At 32.3% G+C, this 25,766-nt stretch overlaps 1 protein-coding gene and 1 pseudogene across 1 annotated transcript; both read left to right on the top strand.

Annotated features, from left to right (window-relative positions):
- The first annotated feature begins 3,193 nt into the window (after window positions 1-3,193).
- LOC114375005 lies at window positions 3,194-7,324 on the top strand (annotated as a pseudogene).
- Window positions 7,325-15,329: 8,005 nt separating this feature from the next.
- Window positions 15,330-25,377, top strand: LOC114374209 (B3 domain-containing protein Os07g0563300-like). The gene is made up of 14 exons (XM_028331824.1): window positions 15,330-15,616; window positions 18,518-18,599; window positions 18,855-18,953; window positions 19,158-19,485; window positions 19,584-19,923; window positions 20,042-20,138; window positions 20,526-20,700; window positions 21,352-21,431; window positions 21,857-21,901; window positions 21,990-22,253; window positions 22,880-22,929; window positions 23,371-23,484; window positions 23,963-24,033; window positions 24,138-25,377. The coding sequence occupies exons 1-14, from the start codon at window positions 15,486-15,488 to the stop codon at window positions 24,899-24,901; spliced, it is 2,640 nt and encodes an 879-aa protein (XP_028187625.1). The 5' UTR covers window positions 15,330-15,485; the 3' UTR covers window positions 24,902-25,377.
- Window positions 25,378-25,766: the final 389 nt, after the last annotated feature.

Below are 25,766 nucleotides of genomic sequence, written 5' to 3'. Positions count from 1 at the left end.
CAAGTCTGGGCTTTTATTTATGGATGGTTTTTGGAATAATTAAAGATATATATGCATGCACTCACTCTTTCCCTTCTCAGTTCTCACCCGTTACAGAACATCAGTGACGTGGCCTTCATTTTCTGCTGGTCAAGCGCATGAAACGACATGTGCTTCTAATCGAGGCTATGTCGTTTCGCTTGTTATTGTTACGTGCATGCTTTTACCACCTCTTTTTCTCCAACCCAGATTGGTATGGTAAGGAGTCACACTATTACTGTCTCTGAGCTGTTACTTACTTTGCTCGTTTGTATTCTTCTACAATTTTCAAAATCTTTGTTTCAGCTATTAATGTTTTACCAAGTTGGCATTGTTACATACATTTTTTTATATCAAATGTATACAGCATAATTAATTTAATTACATATATATTAATTATATTTGATAGTTAAAAAATATTTTTATTACTGTATACGGAGTGCGTTTTTCTTTTGACTTTGGCTTTTGTTAAGCATATTTTTTCTCATTCATTGTATGTGGAACAAATTGTTTTGAAGTTTTGAGAAGTAACGTACTACCGTGTGAGAAATTTAACTCCATATATAACCAGGAATTTGACTTTCTTTTTTTTTATTACAGGGAATTTGACTGTTCTTGTTTTTTTTTTTAATTGGGAATTTGACCTTCTGTTACAGCATTTATTCACATACATGTATTGGAAAAAGAGACTTGTTATCAAATTCAAATTTACACTCAATTTCAGTTCTAACTTTTTATGCCAGTGGTCATTTTTGTTGGGGCCGGGAAAAAAACGCCACACAATGTTAATTTCACATTGCATGTTAAAATTTATCTTATGATAAGTAATAGCTACGGTGAGATAAACGCGAAATATACTACTAATATAGAATTTATTTTGGTTACATTCACTTTATATATATTTTTGTTATATATTATTATTAAAGAATGAAATAAAGCTACTTAAAAAAAATAATGCCCATAAAAATCGTAATAATTAATTATGCAACCACTTTTTTAATACATTATGCCAGAAAATGGAAATCAAAATGTTAAGAAATCGAGACCTGCAGCTATCTTTTAATTTTAATGAAAAATAGAGTTTCTTCTATTTTTTTTTTTAAAGTCGGTAATGAGGTATGCGTCACAATAACCAATTGAGTTTTGTTTGAAAATAAAACTACTTAAAAAAAGCTTTTAAAAATCAAATAAAAATAACTAATGAAATTAATTTTTTGCCTCTTTTGTGTAACTACAATTAAATATTAACGATTTCTAAAAATAAATATTTACAATATGATAGTTCAATGTTTGAAATTGTCTACATGAGCTAAAATTATGATTTTTTAAAAAAGTTATTAAATATCTCAATTAAAAAATAAGGGATTAAAATCTTAAATTTTTTAAAAGTGACAGATGAAATATCTTAATTAAAAAATAAGAATACTGACAGCATAAATTTTTTTAAAAAAAATAAAAGGACAAAAATTACATTTTAAATACGTTACTTTATTGAATTATGCATCTAAAAATAATCTAACTATTTTAATTTAAAATATTCTTTATTACCTTAATTAACTCATTTAATATTTTTTTTCATTTTGTTAGCCATTTTAACATCAAACTTACTATAGTTTCTGGTAATGACTAAAAAACAACTCCAATATATTTTTCTTAAGATATTGGTTAGTGCTAAGCATTTGGTCGGGTAGGTTGGATTCGGATCCAAAAGGCCCAATCCACCAGAAATTGAATTCTCAATTATATGGTCCATATCCGACCGATTTATCATTGGGTTGGTGTGGGCTCGGGTTAAACGGGTACGGATAAGATCGGGTGGGTTAATTCGGGTTTGGACTATGCCCTTTTTAAAATTAAAAAAAACAATTATTTTTAATCAGTTTTTCTAACACGAAATGGGCCTTTACTTGTCTTGCAACTGACTGACGTTTAAAATCTTAATTTTATTAGCCCATCAACATTTTTAGCCATTGTTGTCCAATTCCATAATTGTTATAATTTGTAGTTTTGGACCACAACTATTATTTGGGCCTTAACAAATTTATCACTTTCTCTCTTTACGCGTTAAGTATGCCGTGATTCTTGAATTGAGTCATTCAAACATTTAATCATAATGAATTAGGAGTAAAGCTACAAATATTGCAAAATTGGAGAAGAAATAAATCAAAATTATTACAAAATTGACAATTTAAAGAAAAGAAATGCAAGATTCCACAAATAAATTTCGGCCCATACTTTGTAGAAAATCAAGAGCAAATAAAAAATAATTTCATCTCCACCCTATAAATAATTTCTATAACAGATATGGCAAATAAAATATAACTGTCACCTGACACCTATACTCAATAATTCAATCCTTTCAAATCCATGGCAGAACCACGAGGGCCGAGGACTCTAAAACAATACTATAGCTACCACCAATGATGGACTTTGGACTTTCAAGAGCTAACCATTGACGTAAGAACTGTAAAATGTGTACTTCTTAGTTTAAAATATTCTAACAGATGTGGAGACAATTGTCCACACAGATTTTATTTTGTTTTTTAAACTATTTTTTTTGCCCTCGTAAAAAAAGTCTTATTCTCCTAATATATATTTTTAAAAATGAATAAAAAAATTATAAGATAAAAAGAATATATTAATGTTAATTTTATCACTTTATCACTTTAATTTTTATTATTCTCGCACCTTTATTACTAAATGCACCTTTATTACTAAATACGTGATAAGTGATAAAAATATACACCTTAACACAATTTTAAATAAAAAAAAAGAAAAAATTGTCATCAATTATTGTTATTTCTTAGATCGATCTTGTAGTTTTTAAAAAATGATTCAATATGATTTTTATTTTTAAAAAATTTAGTTAGATGTTTATTTTATGAGAAGGATTCAATTTAATTTCATTATTCTTTTATTTGCTCCAATTTTTTTAATAAGTAGATCTTAAATTGATTTTAAATAAGACTAAATTAAACCTATTTAAAAAATAAAATATCTAATTAAACATTTTAAAAGTAAAATACCATTATTTAAAAAAAACACGTGACCAAATTTAAGCAGAAAAATAAATTAGAAGAAAAAAGTTAAATAATTTTATTATAGATTATTTTCTTGTCCTAGGGAATAAAATTTCTATTTACTGAGAATGCCCTTTTTGAAAACTGAAATCTTTATCTGTCAACGCAAAAACATCACGCTCTCCCCCAAAAACTTGTTTTAGCCGCTCGTTGTTGCAGCTTCCCCCAATGACAACTGCAGAATGTAATGGCACACTCATTTTCCCTTTGAGATTCCCAGAGATATAATGTGACAAAGCTTCGTGTGTGTTGAAGAAGAAAATTTGTATCAATCATTCAGAGACAAAGCAAGGTATGCTTGAGACAAACCTGAGGAACTGGTGGTGAGCAGGTAAAGGTTTACAACAATTAAATGAGAGAATCAAGTGAGTGTAAATCATCATTCATCAGTTACCATTTCCTGAGTTTAGTAGTTACTCGCATTGTAATCCTTGGCTTATAGCATTTCCCTCTCTCAAACGCCAAAACCCGGTTTTAATTATCGTCAATAACGAACCGGGCGAGGGGGTGGGCCATCTCGGATATGGTCACCTTTAACGGCTCCGTGACGCCGCTTGCTCTTCTCGCCGACGGCCGTCTATGGTGATCGGATGGACTCCCACGGTGTTTGTCGATCGAAAAGGACGTCCTCGGGATCGTGGCCTGTGGGCCCTACATCAAAATCAAGAGCCTCGTGGAGACCCGAGACGGATGCTTCATCAGCAGTTCCCCTGCAAGGCTCGTTAGAAACGACGTCGTCTTTATGCCCTCCTCCGAGGAATCCCCCAGGCTCTGGTGCCAAAAGCTTGGTGAATTCATTGATTCTCTCGGTAAATTAAATTTCACCTTCTCTCGTTAGAAGTAATTTTGAGCTCTCTTATGTGACATTAATGCAGGTCGTCCTAAGAGTTTGTTGGTTTTTGTTAATCCGTTTGGTGGCAAGCAATCCGCTAAGAAGATTTTCGCTGAACAAGTGAAATCTCTTCTTGAAGATGCTCAAATCCAAATCACAGTCCAAGGTGCTCTAATTCTTCCACCATATTTCGTTGTTGTTGCTATTGCCCTTTCATTTGTAATTTTATGTTTGTTTGATATGATTTTCCTCAGAGACCAAGCATGAGCTCCATGCAAAGGAAGTGGCTCGTTCGCTGGATATTACTAAGTACCATGGGATTGTTTGTGTTAGTGGAGATGGAATTTTGGTTGAGGTTAGTTTCATTGCCATTACACTTGCAGCAATTGCTATCGTTATCATTATCATGTCCGTGATTACTGATTATTAATGCAAAATAATGACCATAATAGTGATAACATCACACTTTTTTACACCCTTCACGAATTCACGTTTCTGATGCAAAATATTGAGGAATAATTAATTCTGTGTTCCGTCCAACACTTGTTATTTGCATGATGGCAGTGATGGTTTTTCCTAATCTTGTTAGAAAAGAAAAAAATAAGAGAGAAAGAAAGAACAGGTTTGAGTTTTTTAGAGATGTTCTTAATGTATGAATGAACAAATTCGTTTCTACTCTGACTGAGGTATCCTTCCAAGATATGCTAATACTGAAGTGGTTTATTGGATCATGCTCACGGACTAATTGAAAAATATTTAGTCAATACCTCGACTCTGTTCTTTCCTGAGAAACTTTTTGGCCTCTGGGGATTAGGTTTTTGTGGACAATTCCAATGAAGCTCAGAAGATCTGAATGCAAGTTATGAAATCTGTGGGAAACCAAATAGCAATGGGGTTCACTTTTAAGTTTTGCCATGTAACCTGTGTATTCTAGAATACTTTTGCACTGGTTCACTTTTGATTTCTTGTTTATTAATTGTTTTTCTTAATCTGACAAACATTGCCCTTTTTAGTAGGTTGTAAATGGACTTCTTCAAAGAGAGGATTGGGATACGGCAATAAAGATGCCCCTTGGGGTAGTTCCTGCAGGTTTATCATCATCATCATCATCATTTTTTTTTGTTGATTAGGGTTTATCTAATTAGACTTTATCACTTTAAAGTGCTTATTGCTCAAGGGTGGGGAAATGAAGCTATTGTCTGTAATTTTTTTTATCAGTAATGGAGAGGTGAGGCTAGTATTATTCACTGGGTTTTTGTTAGGTTTATATTTTGGTATCTGTACACAATGAGTGCAAGGGTAAATACTAACTAGACAAATTTTGTTGTGCCAAACTAATAAGTTTTTCCATGGTTTGAAAGTACAGGAAATGGCATGGCAAAATCTCTTCTTGATTCAGTTGGGGATCCTTGTGAAGTAGCTAATGCCGTTCTTGCCATTATACGAGGTTTCAATCTATTTATGTCATTCAAACATGTCATGTCCCTTTTTTCTGTGCTGTTATATGTTTAAACTGTTTATTAAATACTGACAGGCAGTAAACGACCACTTGATGTGGCTACCATCACATAAGGGGAAACCAGATTTTTCAGTATATTGATGCTCGCATGGGGTAATTACTCTCACCATGTACTAGATTAATCCAATGAGATGGTGGCAGATGTGCTAAAACATCTAGGCTAACTGTTCACAATTTTTTCTTTCTCTTGATTTATCCAGACTTGGGTTTGCATATGATTCTGACCATGCAATTCACTTGACATATTATATGATATCCAGCGGAGGTATTATTCTATTTCAGATCTGGTGGCAGATATTGACATTGAGTCTGAAAAGTACCGGTGGATGGGAAGTGCTTGGCTAGATTTTTATGTTAGTAATCCATTTTATAACTTTTACATGTTTATTTATGATGTTTTTCTTTCACTTATATGTGTGTCTCTTATATGGATTATTGTTGCAATTATCTTCTACTCACTTGGTTTGATTGAAGGAACGTGAATGAAAAAAAAAAAAAAAAAAAAACCAAATTGCAGGTTACAGGTCATCTGCTTTAGTTTTGGGTATATCTGAAGTTGTTTTTGACTTTATGTAGAATGCCTTCTAATACTTAGTTCAGAAAATACACTTTGATTTCTAGCACTAGAATAAGATATGGGCTAGTTTGTTACAGATTAAAAAAAAGTGATTTTAATGAAAAATATTTTAGTGAATATTTTTTAGATATTTTAAAAAAGGTAGAAACTAATTTATGTTTGTTTATAATCATAAAAATCACTTTTTTTTTATAAAGAAACAACTGATTTTATGAGAAGCTAGAAGCTATTCAAAATAACTTCTGATTTAATCAGATTTTAGATTCTTTTCAGCTGTTGATTATTTTGAAAAGCTGAAACAAGCGCATGAAAACTAAAAAGGTGATTATTTTTTAAAAAGAAAATATATCTGTATGAAAAAAGTTGTGACAAACAGGCCCATAACTAGTAGCTACACACGCTTGACAAAAGTGCCAATCTAGTCCAATATACATATTGTTTACCTCTAGTTTTGTTGTTGTTTCTTTTCAGTTTCCAAGTAGTTTCTGTCTACTTGTATTTCTTAGGGTAATTATACATGTCTGTATATGTCTCTGAGAAACAGATCCAAAATATGAAGGAAAAAGAGAACTACATAATGGCTTTGTTGTAAGGACTAAGGACACTTGCCTTTGTTTTTAGGGGATGATAATTTCTTACTTCTAGTTAAATCCCTCATTTTGTTCATTTCTGATTTGAAGGGTGACTCTTACCTCCTTGATATTGTAATATGAATGACCCTTTAGTGGGGAACTCAAGTATAGGATGTAACATAACTATGCTTTTCTGACTTTGCTTTTGGTGCAATTTTGAATTTCATTGTAAAATTTGCACTGCAATTAGTTTTACAGATAAGTGATTGAACTTATTCATTGTTTTCTTTATTCACCGCTTTCCGGCTTCAGGGTCTCTGGGTCTGTCGACTCCTCAATTTGAGGCAATACATTGGATGTGTTTCTTTTGTGCCTGCACCTGGGTATGAAGCTTTTGGGGATCCCACAAGTTACCCTGGCAAATCTACTACTAGCAAAGGAAGCAACAGTGATCCAAGTGAAGCAGAACGTGCTAATTTGCAAAGGCTTTGCTATCTTACAGGGAAGGCCTTGGTCCCCAAAAGTTTTTTGAATTCTATTAATCTTACATCCAGTGATACGGATTTTTTTTTCTGAATGATCCAGATTTGTTTAATAAAAAATATATTTAAACTTATTCCCTTTCAACAAGATTTTCAAGAAACAAGAAAAAAATTCGTGACTAGCTCTGCTACTATGTTTACTTGTTTCTTATTAGCAATTACTATATTCACTTTATTCTTTAGTCACTCTTAGCAATTAGGACGTTTGTATCAGTTTATTGTATATCAAAAGCTTTTTATTTTTTTTTAATTTAATGTTCTCTTAATTATAAAATTTATTTTTTGGTTGTTGGAAAAGGGGGCATTTTTTTTTTATTGAATCAATATAAGCACACTTTGATCTAAGTATAAGAATTGGGAGAAAAAAAACATTGAAAAATCTTCAGTTTGTGGAGTTTTTCGGTGAGATATGAATACAAATTTCATAAATGACTGTGATGGAGAACATAACATCTGTTCTGTGAGTATCTATTTTATTTGAGAATTTTTAATTTTGCAAAAAATTATTAAATAAAATTGTAGTATGTAATCTTTAAGTCTCATTTATTATTTGTAATCCCCTTTGTTCCCCATAAAATTGTAGTTTGTAACCTTTGTTCCCAACTTCCCATATAGCCCACAAACGCAACAAGCATGGCCCGTGGGTGAATTTGGTTCTATTGGACGACAAAGTAGCAGCAAAACGTAAGCATCCAAACATTTTTAATTGAAAGAAATTAATAATAGTGAAAGAAAAAATATTTTCTTAGCATGGTTGAAACGATTTGCATATTTGGCTTTGAAGCAAAGTTAATAGCTATTGATACTGCCAAGCAGTCAATAGAAATTGTGTTTAGAAGCACCAAAAAAACTTGATTGATGCTATATGGGGGGTCAAAAATTTGACTGGTAGGCTTGTATTTCTTGCATCCTAGAGAATATCCGTGACTAAGCAATCCATAGTCTATATTTTTTGCCAACTTGGGTACTGTCAGAAGAGTTCTTGACAGTAAATGCCCCTTGAGGATCAAATGAAGCAGCCAAAGCATCAAGTTTGGAGGGACCTAACTGGAGAGATGAGGTTCAAGAGGAGAATCTACCCCCAAATTTGGGAAAAAGAGTAATTCATTCCCACGAAAAACACATAACATATTCCATATGGTTGTAATCCAACAGTGGCCGAATACCCTCACTGGTGCAAAGGATGTAAAGGGTTATATGCTCCAGTTCTTTTTTTTGTTTTGTTTTGAAAAAGTATATGCTCCAGTTCTAATAAAGATTAAAGTTCAATTAGTAAAACACTGGCTTACCTAGAGAGAGCCAAGTTGTAAAGTCATCCATTCTGTTTTCATTGGAAATATTCTTATTCAATTTTGCCACTTGAACCTTGCGTGAAGGTTACTCTAAATTTCTGCAATTGAGGAACGGTAGATCACACTAGTAGTGATTTCTTTTAGAAACTCAATTCAGAATCAAAGAGGTGACAATGTTGTTGCATTATCAAGCAAAAGAGTTAAGGATTGAATTCATCAAATTGTGGGAGAAAGCCACTTAGGAATCTGAAATTATTCTTGCCAATGTGAGCGATTATTATATCCAAGAACTGTAATTTGTCTCCACCCAATGGTTGAGGAATCATAAATGAGTAGCCACAACTTTTTTTTTATGAGAGGATGACTAGCCACAACTAATGTACAAATTATTAGATTGAGTTGCTATTGGTGTTGTTTTTAAGGATTTTTTTTTTATGAAATAGCCTGAAAGGCCCATAGAAAAACAAATAAATTATGCATTGATAGTATAAAAAGTTTTACTAAATCATTCAATCATAATTCATCATATATGATAAGTTTGTTGGCTTTTAAAATAATTATCTTAAAATAATTTAAATGGTGATTTATGATTAAATGATCGTGTAAAACTGTTTTATACAGTGTATAAACATTAAACTTTATTTTTAATTTTTGATATTGTATTTTGTAAATTAAAGTTTGAAGGCGCATAAAATGTTACGGGTCTTGCACTCTTGCTTTTGCTAACAAATACTAGTATATTTGAAGAGCTTGAGTTAAAAACATTAATACATATGCCCTAAAAAACATTAATACTTTATTTTCAATATTCTCAATTACTTTAAAATTGAATACTAACCGTAGTTTGGTAGAGAGTAGAGAAAACTGAAAAGAAAGGAAAAAAAAAGAAATTTAAATTAAAAAGAAAAGAAAAAGTTTAATTTTTTGTCTCGTGAAATCATCTATTTTTCTTTCATTTTCTATTTAACCAAACCCAAAAAAGCAGTTATTCGTATTTTTTTTTACTCTCCATTTTTTTTCTCTCCTTTATTCTCTTTCAACCGAACCATAAATTATTTTTATATTTTAATAAAATGAATGTTTTTATTAAATAGTAATATTCACTTACCAAAATACTTTAAAAATACACATTAACATCTTTCAAAATTTGAAACATTACAAGGTAGGAACATGTGTCATAAGCCATAATCATGGGTTATTGACTATTTATGTCAAAATTGAACCTAAAGTTTTTTGTCCTATTAGAGGTTACCAGTTGAGTCTATTATTATAAATATAAGATTTAATGTCATTTTTTATCTATTATGTTTCATAGTTATTTCGTTTTGGTATATTAAATTTTAAAAGTTTAATTCTGATTTTTTATGTTTTTTAAATGTATAATTTTGGTCATTTTTCAATTTTCTGTTAGAAACTTGAGTGTTTTGCTAATTTTTAAATTTTAAATGATTTAATGTCACTTTTGGTTCATTATGTTTTACAATTGTTTCACTTTAGTGCATTATGTTTTAAAAGTTTCATTCTAATCCTTTATGTTTGAAAAATGTATCATTTTGATCATTTTTTTCAATTTTTCATTAAAAAAGTTAGTGTCTAATAGTATTTTAAATTTTGAAATAATTAAGTTAACATAATGACGACTAAAAATTGTTGGTATCTTTTTTATTTAAAAAATTAAAAATTACTGAGTAAATGAACAAAATATGGATTTGAAACCACAAACAACAACAACTTTTACTCTCACATTATTATTATTATTTAATTTGATCATTTAATAATGATAATAATTACACTATTCTCAATTACAATGGATAATAATTACATTCACCAATTATTCTCAATTACAATGGGTAACGGTCATTTTTTTCTATTGTTTCGCCTCTTGTCATCGACCCAAAAAAATTGTTGCCCTACCCCTGCTTTTATTTCTGCCACAACCAACCTACATGACTGAAATTGCTGCCTCACCTAACAACAACAATTGTCTCATTGCCATCGCCATCACCAACAATAACATGTTGACGAATGCAAAGAAGAAGATCTGCAACACCCGGTTGTGGATGAGGATTGACCAGTCGGGCCAGTTAGAATCATCTTCCAATGAAGCATACCCTTCACCCCCTCTTTACATTGCTCATCTTTGCTTGACCTGTTTGTAGATGTTGGATGAGAAATACTCTACTTGCTCGGCCCAACCATGCGTGACAGTAGAGGTTTTTGCTCACAGACCTCACAAAGAGTCACATTGTGACTTTCTCATTTAGATATGGGTTAATTGGCAAGTTAGGATCATGCTTTTGTCTTTCGTTGAAGACAACTCCTGCATCGATCTCCCCTGCTTTTGTTTCCAATAATATAGTTGTATGAAAAATTTTGGTGGTTCTAGCGAAATTATGTGTTGATATCGTTCAATCTATGTGGTGTTGCATTTTTTACCATTTCAAGTCTAGAAGAGATGGTGATTTCTTTAGTTGTATATTTTTTAAAAATAATAATAAAGATAGTAACAATTTTTAACTGTCACGGTATAAAATTAATTATTTTCAAAGAGTTAATATTACTTTTGGTCCATTATGTTTCACACTGTTTCATTTTAGTCTATTAAGTTTTAAAATTTTTATTTTGGTCATTTATGTTTTTGAAAGGTATCGTTAGACATTTTTTAAAATTTAAAAATTAACAAAACATTAACGTTTCTAACGGAAAATTGAAAAATAAACAAAATTATATATTTCAAAATGAATTAAATTTTTAAAATTCAATATATTAAAATAAAACAATTATAAACTAAAAATAACACTAATATCAAACATTTCATGATAAGGGTCATTATCAAAGTCATATATATATATATATATATATATATATATATATAGTGACAATTAGTTTGCCTACGTAGACACGTAGAGTTATGAACGAATTATAAATAACAAAAGGTAATAATGGTTAAAAGCTCATATTTTTACGCAACTAAGAACTATGAATATAAAAGATTGGATAATTAAAGATAGTATATAAAGTAGCATAATTCTAATAACATTGGAGCGAAACATTTCAATTAATTTTAAACTTTTTTATTAATTAAAAAATTCATTTGATTATTTTATAATTAAACAATATCTTTTTAATATTTTTTAACATTTTTTAAATGTCACTTAAGTAATATTTTTTAAAATGTTAGTTTCTAATTTTTTACATTTTTTTTCATTTTTATCCATGATATATTTATTCATTTTTCTTGTTATTTTTTTAAATAAAACATGATTTTATTATTTTTCTATCATAACTATTTCAACGTTAATTTTATCAAACACTTATAATTTAATACGTTAATTTTTTAACTTTTAACTATTAAATAACTTTCTAACTAGTTTTATGGAACATATAAATATCAGCCGATATAGATAATATAGCTTATAGCTGAAATCTTTGTCTTGTTTTGTCCTTCCTTACCTAGCAATGTATCGCGGTAATGACAAGAATATTTCCTTATTATGTGCTCTATGCTTCTAACTTTCACTTATGTAGTTAAGTTCTTGTCTCGTTCCTTCTACTATTTTTTTTTCCCTTTCTTTTTGCCGATTAGTTCTATGCTACGAGTAATGGCATTTAGATCACAGATTTGTTCCTTCATGTGAATCAAATCGATGTTGCTTCTTGGCAGATGTGTTGGGGCGGCAAGACAAAGGCAACCTCTCACGCTTTATTTTGCTGCTATGTTCACTTTTGTTATTAATTTCCAGCACTTGAAGTCAAAGGATTTGTATCATAGGTAGCATGTGCTGTGTAACAAAGTGTCATAATAAAAGTAGTGAATTGAACGTCACGGTAATGCTTGATTAGTGGAATGAAAAAAAAATCCAAACGAAATTGAAAGGCAAATGAAAAGGAGATATAATTACAATTTTGATCTCTTAGTTTGGACTACGTGTAATTTTGGCCTGGTCTCTTAATTATTTTATTTCTGAAATTAAGTTAATTTGATCCCTCGGCCAATGCAACTTTAATTATTGTACTTGATAATCCTCGAATTATTTTTGGCGATAACAACTATGACCGTTATTGTCAATAATATTGTATAAATTTTTACATTTAGAAAATAATTTTTTATTTTTTATTTTTATTGCCAATAAAGGTTAGCCAAATTGATAAAAGATCAAATTCATATTGCACAAGAATTTTGATTCAAATTTTACTATCGACATGAGCACATTAATTGTTTGTGGACGATATATAAGTGCTTTTTTTTTTTAGATAACAGATATATAAGTACCTTTGTAACTTATATTTCGAACATATTTGAATTAGCCTTGAATTATTAATCAATTGTTGGCAATAATAAAAAGAAAACGTGTTGCTTTTTGGGAAGAAACAACCAACTAGGAAAACAACCAACTAGGAAAACAACATTGTTGCTATACATGGATCATAGATGCTTAGATAGATGTGGTCGAGATTGGTTTGTTAATCACTTTTGTGCCAAACAACGTGTGCCTATCTCTCACTATAGTGTTTATCATACTTCAGGACGAAAAATCAATTTGTTTCTTGTCCTGGTTCATATATCTCGATCCAACGATAAGTAAGGATGACTATAGAATTTTCCTACACCCGTCAAATTGGTTGTTGGCCTTGTCATTTTCAACCTGATGAATGCATGTATTTAGTTGGAAGATCCATTGCTGCAGAAATACTTGTTCTTGCATAGTTGTTTGCATACATGAATTCTCGGAACACTTCAATCATAAGTATCTTTAATTCGAAGGTAGCTAATTAATCTCCAAACTTAATTTATTGAAATAAGTTAATTTTAATTCAAAATCTAATACATTTGATTTTTTTGATATCAATTAAGGAAAAATATTCTCAAATGAACACATTCTAATGTAATATACAATAATAAATGATGATAATTAACTTCACATTCATGAATACAGTAAAAACTTATATACAAGAAAATCAAATAAATAATCTTCCCCACTCTAATTGCCTACTTATTTAGAAGCATAGAAAAATGATAATTCACATTAATAAAATTAAAAATAATATGATGTCGTTGATTAAAACTCTTTGAAAAAACTTAAGATGTATATTTCAGTAAACTTTTTTTATAACATTTAAAAAATTACTTGTTTCCACTGTTAATAATAAGATATTGTTTCCAAACTTTTAAATTATATCTAAAAAATAGTAAAACAAATAAATGAAATACTAGCTAATTATAGATATATATGTGTTTCGTATTGAATTTTATTTATGATAAGTTGAAGTTAAAAGAAAATAATAGAATGTTGTTATTGTGTTGTGATATATATATATATATATATATATAAATTATTATAAAATTCATTTTTAAGGCTTTAGAAGTTTTTATCCCTAATAATACTACTATATGTAATAATAAAGGAGTTTATTTTAATTGATTGAATATGACGTGGGAATGTTATATGAATAAAAAAATGTTTTATGTAATTTGGTAAATCTTTGTGTGTATTATTCCGATATTAATTAACATACAAGAGCCAGTCGTGTTTTGACTATGATTCTATTTAATTTTTGGACATTATCTCCACGCCGCTGCATTAATATTGACTTAAGTTCCGCAGCAATAGTAACAGAACAATAAAAGTCTCGAAGAATGAAAACTTAATTTCAAGGTACATAAAAATCTGAATTATATGTGCAGATATAGAGAGATAGTGAAGATTAAAAAATAATTAATTAATGGTTACATAACCACTTAAAAGTGACCAAGAGATTTTTTTAATCTTAATTTTATAAATTTAAACTAGAATATATATTTTAAAAATATTTCAACTGTAACATGGAAATTCATTTGATCAACGTTATTCGAAACATCACGTCAAAACTTGAAGAAAAAAACAAGAAGCGCGTGTTGCTAGAAGCTGCGTTCATTAAAGGCCATAGAAGTAGGTATTGGGAGTTGCGAATTATCAATTACGTGATTTCGTAGCGTGAGCTCGCGGGCCATGCAAGATAATTGGCTATTCTACCTTAACAATTCCCACTCTCACCTCAGCGCGTCAAAACATTACTAATCCACTCGCCCCTTCCATTCCTTTCACGTGCTCCCATTATCATCCTCATTCCCACGCGTCCGGCACCAGTCAAACCCCCCCTCTATTTACCGATCTGCCCTTGTCGTGTTTTTCCGTCTCAATTTTCCAACCTTTTTGTAGAACCACTTCACCAAATTTTACACCCTCAAATTGGAGTTTTACTGTTTATAGTTTGTAAGATATTATCACGATTTGCCATGTGCGTTTCTACTTTTACACTCTTGGATTACGGAAACATGTTACAGTATGTTATTCAAGCTAATTAATTTTATAGAAATGATCGATAAATAAATAACTAGAACATAAAGTTATGTGGTACTACTGCTAGTATTTTAAAATAATAGTATTACGTAACTTTTAAATAACTTTCAAATTTTATTATTTTATTAAATCAATCCATCGTGTTTGTTTTCTTACGATGTCTTCTTTTAATATGAAAACGGGCAAGGGCTAAACCACGTCAAGAAGAGACTGGTGGCGTAGTGTGTTTTAAAAGTTTCCTTGTTTTTTTTTTTTTTTGACATGAGATGATAACAATAAGAAGAAAAATAAATTAATAACGCTTTTTTTCTAACATAATCTTAATTTATAGTATTGAATAAAATTTTACATTAATGTGAATCTCATTAGGTTTGAATTAGAAAAAGAGGGTGCAAGAGAGTTATACTAATGATGATGTGAAATTTTCCCATTTTGTCCCTGGAGGAAGAAGAGAGAGAGAGAAAAGTTAGTATGAAAGGGAGGGAGAGAGAAACGACGACGCCGAATGAACAGTAGTGGTATAACAACAACAACAACTAGTTTTAAAAACCCCGTTTTTTTGTTTCTCTCACTTAACTTAAAAAACACTCACTACTACTTACGCACGCCCTTACTTTCTCTCTCTAAAACCCTTCTCGTTTTCTCTCTCTAATTGCAGATCAGGCCGCACCAACCGTTGCGGTTGTGGATTCGGTTGGGGTTCGGAGTCGCCATGGCTTCGGCTTCGTCTTCGTCCTCCAAGCTATGCTTCAATTCTGACTGCAAAGAATTGAAGTCCGAAAGACCTAAGAAAGGGTGGAGACTCCGCAGCGGAGAACTAGCAGAGCTTTGTGATCGATGCGGGTTAGTAAATTAATAACTTTTCACTGTTTTGTTGACTCACACTCTTCTGTTGATTTTTTTTTTTTTGAAAACAAAACTGTAATTTTTTTAAATTAATTTTTTTTATTTCCATGTTTCTGTTTTTTTTTTTTAATTTTGGATTTTGGAGCTAGCTACACGTGGCAGTTAGTTTAAGAGATTGGGATTATTAGTTGGCTGAGGTTTCTAGGTTTGGGCATTCCTCCTGCAAATTTGGATTAAGTTTATTGCTTTAGACCTTATGTATGTTGTTTTGAGGAAAAAAGAAAAAAACTTTCTAGAGAGTATTAGGTTTGTGCTTTGAATTATTTTTTTTTTAACGATAAGAAATAAACTTATGGTCTCTTCTAAAAAAAGAAATACACTTATGGTGGTTTTGAATTAAACTTATGGGTTCCACACACCGCTTTTCTAATTATGTAGCGTTTCAATTTGGAACAAGTTAAGCATAGAGACGGGGTTGGTGCTTCTCAAGTTATGTGGTTGTGGATCCATAACTTAGTATATTTGTTTGAGCGTGGGCATTGGTGGCATAGTTATTAATTAATACTGAGATATGGCACATGCAACTGGTCTTCGTGCTACCCAACTGTACTGTGAAAAGTTACTCAGTGCTGGTATTTCGCTTGCTATGTTACCCATATGCACTATTTTAACAGTCCCTGACCTCTTTATTAAATTTCTGATCACGGTTTAACTTAAAAACCCCATTCTTTTCCCTAGCCCATGCACCACTTATTATCTAAATAAAAAGGATTGGCCATCTCTGAGTTTGTGGCCTGATTTCTCTGGCAACTTCTGTATCTCTGATCTAATAGTGCCTATCAAATTCAAAGGAAAATTTTAGTGGATGGCTATAAGATGATAAGCACCCAAGCACTTAAGGGGAAAGAACCATCCCTTAGTAACTAGCTGTTAAGGGGAAAGAACCGAATAATGAAATACTCCACAGAGCATCTCATACTATTCAATGTGGGACTTTGCCATCCCATAATACCTAAGCCCCTATCATAAGACCAGCATTAGTAAATGTAGGGACAAGAGTGGTCTTCAAGGGCAAAACAAAAGTATAGTGGAGACGAGAATGCTGAAGTCAACTTTCAAGAAAATTTAAGATTAGGAATGGAGATGCCTGGGGAGAGAGTTTTGACTATTGGAGTAGATGATAATGGAAACTTGACTTAGGTGATTTGGTCACGTGATAAGGAGACCACTGGAGGCTCCAATGAGAAAGTGGATCAAACGAAGGGTAGTATGATTAAAAGAGGTAGAGGAGGACCTAAGAAATCTTGAGAAGAGAAACTTTTAAAAAGTATCTTGCTTTAAATTGTTTTAGTGAAAATTTGGTTTTTGTAGAGCTCAATAGTGATGATGATTGTTCCATGTGACCAATTGTACCTAGCAGGGAAATGGTGGGTTGTTGTAGTCAATGAAGGTCTATACCAAGACTTTGAACTCCTTCAACATTGAAAATTTGAAAGTTACAATTTTTTTGAGGAATGATAATTATATTATTTAAAATGTTTAATGTTATGTTTTATGGTTAATCATTTAGATTTTGGTTATTTTGGAGTTGTATGTGAGTTTAGTTTTCATATGCATTACTCCCTTCATTCCAGATTATGACGTTTTAGAGAGAAAAAAATTGCTCCAAAATAGATGTCATTTTACAAAACCAATGCTGCATTAAATACTTTTTATCCTTAATCAATACATAGTGGGAGTGGTGTATAGTAAGAGTAAATGAGTAATTAATTAGAGGAATAAATGGTATATTAGGAAGTTACCTAATATTTTTTATGAAATTCTACAAATTAATTGCATTCCTTAATTCCTGTGCTAAAATCTTAAACGTCCTATAATATGGAACAAAGGGAGTAGTAGTTTACTTATATGTTATTGCCATTTTGAATTATATTAAATATACCAAAAGTATTTACGTTAATGCAAAAGCACTATGCAATGTGCTATTTGCTGTAGCCTTATTCGGTAAGCAATTAATAACTACATTTTAGCATGAAGAAATTATCTCTTCTGAAGAGGGGGAGGGAAACTAAAGGAACTACTGTGTTTTTGGGCAACATTTTATTTTAAAAATAAGCCCTCACCATAGGAATCAGGAATAACATTGAGTGATACTAGGATTGGCCTAATTAAACTAAAGTTTACTATTAAGTATTAAATGGATGATTCCTTTTTGCTTCACTAGTTATGGATCTCCTTACTGGAGTCATGACTGCTGTTTTTTCTGTTGCTTCAGTAGATGTTAAGCAATGGAGGTTATTCTTTGTTTTTTTTTTCTAGTGATGGTTTTTGAAGCCATTTTTTCTTTAAATGAAGATATCTCTTTTCAATTCGTATGTATTTTTCAAATGCTTAGTTTGAGTTCTACATTTTCTTCTTCTCGTTATGATGACTCTGATATATTGTTTTCGATATTCATCTGAAAGAAGTTGTTTGTTTAGTTAATCTGAGTAAACTATTCTGTCTGAATGCTCACCTCAAATCAAATTCTGCCTTGTTCATCCCATATTATCTTCAGTCAATGTGATTCTCTAAATTATTTATATATTTATGCCTATGGTTGGATTATGTACAAACTGAATGGACGACATAAAGGATCTAATGTGTTATCTGGTCCAAAGAATTTTGTTCTTTCTGGCATAAGAGGTTTTAATAGGTTCAATAACAGAGGTTGAGCTTTTTGATTGCATAAACATTTGTTTTCACTGTACTTGATAACAAATGTCTTGATCAAGAATTTAATTGGCCATATGTAAATAATCATGCCTGTTGCTCATCATATGTGTTTTGATATTGTTTTCTTGCATGATGCATATGTGCTATTCCTTTTGTAAAATTCCGTTGTTCTGTGATACTTAGCTCTGCTTTTGAAGAAGGAAGGTTCTGTGAGATTTTTCACTCAAATGCTTCTGGTTGGAGGAGTTGTGAGACTTGTCTAAAGGTGAGGCAAATCTTTTTATGGTTGTTTGAAATGCTTTATTAACATTACTGTTACTATGTTTGCTGCAAAGAAATTTACATAGTTCCCAAAGCTGAGTTTGAATTATGTAGTTTTAACTGATGATTAATGTTGCTTGAATACTTTATTAATGTTACTGTTACTAACTTACTATGTTTGGTGCAAAGGGTTTGATATATGTTCCGGAATCTAGTTAGAATTATGTAGTTTTAACTGATGATTAATCATTCTTTGCAGCGGATTCATTGTGGGTGTATTGTTTCAAGTCATGCTTTTATGTTGTTGGATCCTGGAGGAATTGAATGTTATGCATGTGCCCGCAAAAGTATTATTTTGGTAAGTGTCTATTGTTTCCCTTAGTTGCAAATGCCCTTTCGTCACTTTTGGTTTATACCTTTAAATCTTGAACTCCATATCTAGTAATTAAGCTGCAATTGATAGTCCTGACATGATGCTTGGACAATCTCACCATTTACCTGTTTTGATAATTGGATAAAACAATTTTGGCATCGTAACTCTATTCTGTTATCTGTATCTCAGCCATCTAACCTGCCATGGCCACAGTCCTTTTCCCTTCAAAATCGTTTATCTGATCGACTTAGAGACCTATCTGCCAAAGGTTGGAGTCAGCTAGCTGGATCAGGTCCTGTACCATGGAAGCAAGCACCCAGTCTGTTCAATTCTGCTTCTTCATCTGACCTGATCCCAGAAGTGCCTTCTTTAGTTGAGTTATCCAATAGCTTTGACAAAATGTATTGCAATGAAAGGTTACCTGCCTCAGCCTTGGAAAAGAAAAATGAGGACTTGTCTGGAATACCAGTTAATTGGAACGTCAAGCTTGGCTCACGGGAGATGATGCTTATGAATGGTAATGCAGGCTTTGACATTCTCTGAACTTTCTACCTTTTCTGATATTCTGGTTTAGGAAGTCTTCCCTTGATAACATGAATCTTCATTATATTGCAGGAATGAGGAATGAGGACAAATCAAGTTCATGTTTAAATATGTGTCAACAGCCTTCTTCTCTGAAGGAAGAGTCATCTCCTCAACCATTTGGTTTGGCTGTGCCTAATTCATGCCAAAATGAAAGAAATGGTCAACTTGGGGTAACTGGAAGTCATCCACAACAAACTCCACCACCTCCAGGAAAGCAATTTAATGGCACTATGCATTTAGCACCTGATTCATCAGGTGAGGCTCAGATTCGCAATGGGCGGCCTCGAGCAGATTCCCGAGGAAGAAACCAGTTATTGCCACGGTACTGGCCAAGGTGTACAGATCTGGAGCTACAGCAAATTTCTATAGAGTATCCTTCAAATCAAATGATTGTAGTGTTGGTTTATATATAACTATTTTATTGCACTTCGTTTTCCAATTATGTCTAATGCCATACTGGAAGCTACAATACCTTAACTTTATCCCAGTTCAAATTCTGTAATTACTCCCTTGTTTCAGAAAACTTTGAGTGCTAGTGATGCTGGGCGAATTGGGCGTTTAGTGCTACCCAAGAAGTGTGCTGAGGTTGGTCTTGAGATTCTTCAAGCTACTTGGGGGATAGTATTTTTGGTTTGAGTATAAGTTCTGTGGATGCTTTATGTTCATAGTAAACTGAATTTAAAATTTATAATAATTAACAATTGACTCCTGGCCTTATGTGATGCCTGCATACCATAATTCTCTTGTTTTGCCCTGTAATTGTGTTTGATAGACTCCTTATTTTTAACATAAATTAATTAATATACACTGTCCAATGAGGAACTAGTTTTTGTGGTAATTAGTAAGTTCATATGATCTAATAATAATATTCTCCTTATTTGTAACGTAAATTAATTAATATACATTCTCTTATTATTTTCATGAATATTCAATCAATTGTTATATAATATTATTTTCTGCTCCATGAGACAGACCTACTTCCCACCAATTTCTCAGCCTGAAGGATTGCCTCTTAAAATCCTTGATGCAAAAGGCAAGGAATGGATATTTCAATTTCGCTTCTGGCCAAACAATAACAGCAGAATGTATGTTTTAGAGGGTGTCACTCCATGCATACAGTCCATGCAGTTGCAGGCTGGTGATACTGGTAAGACGTTGTCATGAAGGTGATTCATGTATCGGAATATATAGGAGTATTCTTCTTATTTACTTCCTGTTAAGTGAAACTAGCCTCATTAGTCAGATTTGCATGAATGCTCTTTATTGCCCTTGCTAAGAATTATAGGTTTAGTGTTGGGAAAGAAGAAAAAGAGATAAAGATGGCAAACAATGTTTTAACTTATGAGAAAAGTAGTGAAACCGTTTTTCTCTTTTGAGATTTTTTTGTTCTTTTCCCCAAAAAACTTGCATAATTATTTTTTATGATCATATCTTTTGATTGAAAATAGTTTTCTCTTTGGAAAAAAAGGTGCAAAAACAGTCCCTAAGTAAGGAAACAACCAAGAGACAATCTAAAGATATTCTTAATATTTTCCAACAGCCCTGTCTACTTCGGAATTCTTGCACAACTGACCTTGATGCTATTTTATTCAATTCAAAGGATTTTTGGTTTTCTAAAATTTCTTCCGTGAAAAAATGGCCTTGTAAAGCTGGACTTCTAGATTATTATGCTCCAAGATTTGCCTCATAATCCATGTTGAATCCTTTTGCCTTCTGTGCTTATGACTCCCCCCTGCAAAACCATTTGATTTGTTAATTGAGTTCTAGTTTTTTGGCTGACCTGAATTGTTTTTCTCAGTAACATTTAGCCGGTTGGAGCCAGAGGGAAGGTTGGTTATGGGATTTAGAAAGGCTTCAAGTGTCATGCCATCTGATCAGGTAATGTATAATTTTCTGAGGTGTACTTGTATGTTTTAATATAAATTGATTGAAGCTTTGTCTGTATAGGTCTATCATTAGCTGGATGCTTGTATGGATAATTATACATGTTTAATTAGTTAGGAGACTTACGCACAAATTCAGCACTTGCCTTAATTAAGATTTTTTGGGTACAGTCTGAAGTTTCTATCATGCCCTATTGTATGATTGGACTTCAATTTTGTATATTGTCTGATTGTTTGGACTTATAGTTGTGGGTATTTTCTAATAAAGGACAATTTATCAATTTAATAAATAATTTGCTATTTTTGTTTGCATATTTTGTTTTTTTAGCAAATCCTATATATATTTATATAGTTTGGTGAAAATCTGAACTTGTATACTGAAAGTTTACATATGCTATGTGCATATTTTGCTTTTTGCAGGACAATGAGACCAAGACTGGAAATGGATTTTCTGCACATGGTGAAGTTAGTATCAAATAGCTAACTGCATTGTAATTGCTAATGTTTGTCACTTAAGTTATTCTCATGGCTGCATTTTTCATCTGTCGTTTAGGTTGAATTGGCAGATCCTAATTCATGGTCTAAAGTTGATAAGTCAGGATACATAGCAAAAGAAGCACTGGGGAGCAAATCATTAATCTCTAGAAAAAGAAAGAGCAACATATTGAGCTCAAAGAGTAAACGTCTAAGAATTGAAAATGAGGATTTAATAGAGCTGAAGATTACATGGCAAGAAGCTCAAGGTCTGCTCCGACCCCCTCCTAGCCACATTCCAAGTATTGTGGTGATTGAAGGTTTTGAATTTGAGGAATATGAGGTACCTGTATTCTTGCTTCATATCAGAAAGGGTTATGGATTGCTGATGTTATTATACTTTTAGTAAAGTAATGACCTAAACCTTTCATTCAAACTTTCTTTCTTAATGTGATTTCCAATTAAAAAAACGATAACACATTTTCATCTTTGAAAAGTAATTCTTTATATCTTATAGTCACATAAAACTAACCAAATAACAGTTCTGATGTGTCCATGATGCAGGCCATATAATTAATCCACTGTGTAATCTTAGTTGAAACCTATAGTCAATCCAATATATTATAAGATTTGTGAGTAGAAATACTGAAGTTCACTAGTCATACTGGCTGAGCAGACAAGAAAGGGAAGGGAGACTAATGATCCTGAACTGGTCTTAGTTGAGTATTGTGTATGTTAAATCTTCTAATTCTGATACCTTTGTTCTTCCTCATCATCCAGCCCTTAAACTAAAACACGTCTCTGGTTTAAAATGCTGAAGTCACAGTCTCTAGAGTTGTACATCCAATGTTGGATTGGAATTTTACTGTCTGCCTTTGTTGTCATCTTTCTTGGTGCTTTATTTGATTGAAAGAGTTCTGGGAATTATTATGCATTGTGGAAACCTTCATGCTGAGAATGCTTTTACAGGAAGCTCCAGTGCTTGGGAAGCCAACAATTTTTACCAGTGATAGTGTGGGGTAAATCACTTATCCTTAATTAGATTTTGATCACTTTGTTTTTTTTCTTGGTTGTTTTTAAATTTTCTTTTCGTATTTGTTCACATATCTTTTACAGTCACGCAGACACACACACACACACATATAGTTTTTCTCAGAGAATGTGGAATGAATTTCTGTTGTATGCATAGCATTGCTAGTGGGAAACCTAGGATAATTTTTAATTATGATGATGATATATGGGATTTGATTTCATGTGGTTGCTCTCACCTCGAGACAAGCATTGGCTTTTGACTGTTTCTGTGCTTTCTGAGGGATGTTATATATATATTTTTATTGTTGTGCATGTCTTATCACTAAGTTCCCAAGAAATACATTAATTTCTCATTCAGACTGGGTGATATTTTTTAATTAAATTATATATGTAAATTAATTGCCAGCAATGATCTTTATTTGTGCCAGTGAAAAGATCCAGTGGGCTCAATGTGAAGATTGTTTCAAGTGGCGCAAATTGCCAGCAAGTGCGCTTCTTCCATCAAAATGGACGTGTTCTGATAATTCATGGGATCCAGAAAGGTAACAAGATTGATCGATTCTCTTAAATTCTCATTGGCATTTTTGGTCTCCTATGTTATCCTTAGCTTCTTCCTTTCCACTCCCTTTTGAGTGGCAAATACACAGTTGAAATTATTAAGCTTTCCTGAGTGAATAAGAATGTATTTCATATTTAAACAATTAGTATGGACCAAAAGTCATCCGTGATGTTCAAGAGGAGGGTGTCTTTCTGAACCTTAGATACATTATACATCTAGATAACATGTACATATGATTTTCCTTTCATAATAGAGTTGCAGTATATAAATGCATGTCTTGCTTTATTTTGGACTCAAGTAACCCTCAACTTAGCTCATGTTTATGTGTTCAAGGCACGTGATTAATTTATAAATCTAACAAGACTGTTCCACAGAATCATTTGCTCAAACTTTATAAACCTATGTTAGTATGTAACCAATATATTAGTGCATTATTTTTATTGAATTCTCTATGCTGCCAGATTTTCTTGTTCAGCTGCGCAAGAGCTGACAGCAGAGCAACTTGAGAATTTGCTACCTCCTTGTAATTCAGGTTTGAATTGTTTGATTGCTTCACTTGAAATCTTTAATATAACAAATTGCAACATTAGCCATTAGGGTATGAAAACTATGTTGTTAAATGCATTTGTTTGGCAGCTGTTCCCAAGAAAATGAAGGCCACCAAACAGGATCCCGATAATGCTGAAGCTTTGGAGGGACTTGACACCCTTGCAAATCTAGCTATCCTGGGAGAGGGTGAGGCACTCCCAGCATCCGCCCAGGCCACAACTAAGCATCCACGCCATAGACCTGGCTGCTCTTGCATTGTTTGCATTCAGCCTCCCAGTGGAAAGGGCCCCAAGCATAAGCAGACATGCACATGTAATGTATGCTTAACAGTGAAGCGACGATTCCGTACCCTTATGTTACGGCGTGAGAAGAAACAATCAGAAAAAGAAGCAGAGACAACTCGTAAAAAGCAACAGCAACAACATCCTCTACCATTACCTTCATCTGAAATTTTGCTTGATGAAGATTCCTTGCCCTGTAGTAACACAGGTGATAGTAGCCCAAACCAGAACAAAGAGGGTAATGATGGTTCTGATGATGATCCTAGCCGAATAAAATCATCTGCTTCGCCGTTCAAAGGCAAAATTGACCTCAATATCCAACCAGAGCGAGAAGAAGAATTATCACCTGGTTCGGATTCTGGCGGCATGATGAAGTTGCTCCATGATGCTACTGAGCGATATCTCAAACAGCAGACTGTGAACTCTGGTACTGGAGATTCATCAGGCAGTCAGTCACAGCTGGTAGGAGATGCAATGAGGGAAGATAAACTTAGCAATGGTGTTGCCCATGGCAGTAGTAGTCATAATACTGATAAGGAACATGCCCAATCTTTGCCTATGAATGTGTGAAAATCATATTGGCGCTAGCCATAATTGATACGTTCTTGCAAAGCTATATTGAAGTGGGGAAAGATTTTGCTGTACATTTTATCCACTTCGGCTTCTTGCTTTTTCTTGTTTGTACATAAAGAGGAGTAGGAAAAAATGGTGAGAAACCAATATATTCCGGTAATATAAGTGGGCATCATAGTGGTTTGTGTAGGAAAACTATGAAATGCAGCTGAATGGGTAGTAGGTTGAAGCTGTTTAGTTTCTTTGAGAGCTCACCGTGCCACCTGATTTCAACAACGTTGAAAATGTAACTATGCCTAATTTGTTCTCCCAATTTATTCTTAGCCTGTAAGATGTTTATACTTTCTAGTAACTGCTAGTTCTGTTCGCTGTTTCTCTTTATTGGAAATTTGGAGGCACACTTTCACCCGTTTTCAGCAAGCAACCTATGCTGTATACAATCAATGATGGCAGAGAAATATTGGCTGTTTTAAGGGGGGAAGTGCACTCGTCCATTGTTATTGCACTCGGTACAAATCTACCCGTGTAATTATTTATAGCCTCTGTTAAAATCGTAGTTGTCGTCATCTTACATGACCCTTTTTGGATTGAATAATCTGCCCTTAAACTTATGTTCGGCAAATTTAAATGACTTTGTTTGGATATGAATATATGATCAATCTGCGGCTAAAAGTCACTTACAGACGATATCTTTATCGCTAAGAGCAATGATTTTTAAATAAAAAAATAAATTAAAATTTTGTGTTTGTAATATTATAAGAGATGAAAAATAACTAAAAACGTTTATCTGGTAAATAATTTCTTTTCATTAACCTTAAATATTTAATTTTTAATACTTTACAAGAAAATATTAATAAATGCT

This window comes from Glycine soja, chromosome 11, assembly GCF_004193775.1.
Source record: "Glycine soja cultivar W05 chromosome 11, ASM419377v2, whole genome shotgun sequence".
Taxonomy (NCBI): Eukaryota; Viridiplantae; Streptophyta; class Magnoliopsida; order Fabales; family Fabaceae; genus Glycine; species Glycine soja.
Note: the sequence above shows the minus strand (reverse complement) of the source record. Positions and strands in the feature narration are given on the sequence as shown.

Excerpts from the sequence above, each read along its gene's own strand:
- LOC114374209 (XM_028331824.1), top strand. The coding sequence starts at position 15,486 with ATGGCTTCGGCTTCGTCTTCGTCCTCCAAGCTATGCTTCAATTCTGAC. Across the intron at positions 15,617-18,517 it reads GAGCTTTGTGATCGATGCGG|CTCTGCTTTTGAAGAAGGAA; the intron begins GTTAGTAAATTA and ends TGTGATACTTAG. Across the intron at positions 19,486-19,583 it reads GGAGATGATGCTTATGAATG|GAATGAGGAATGAGGACAAA; the intron begins GTAATGCAGGCT and ends ATTATATTGCAG.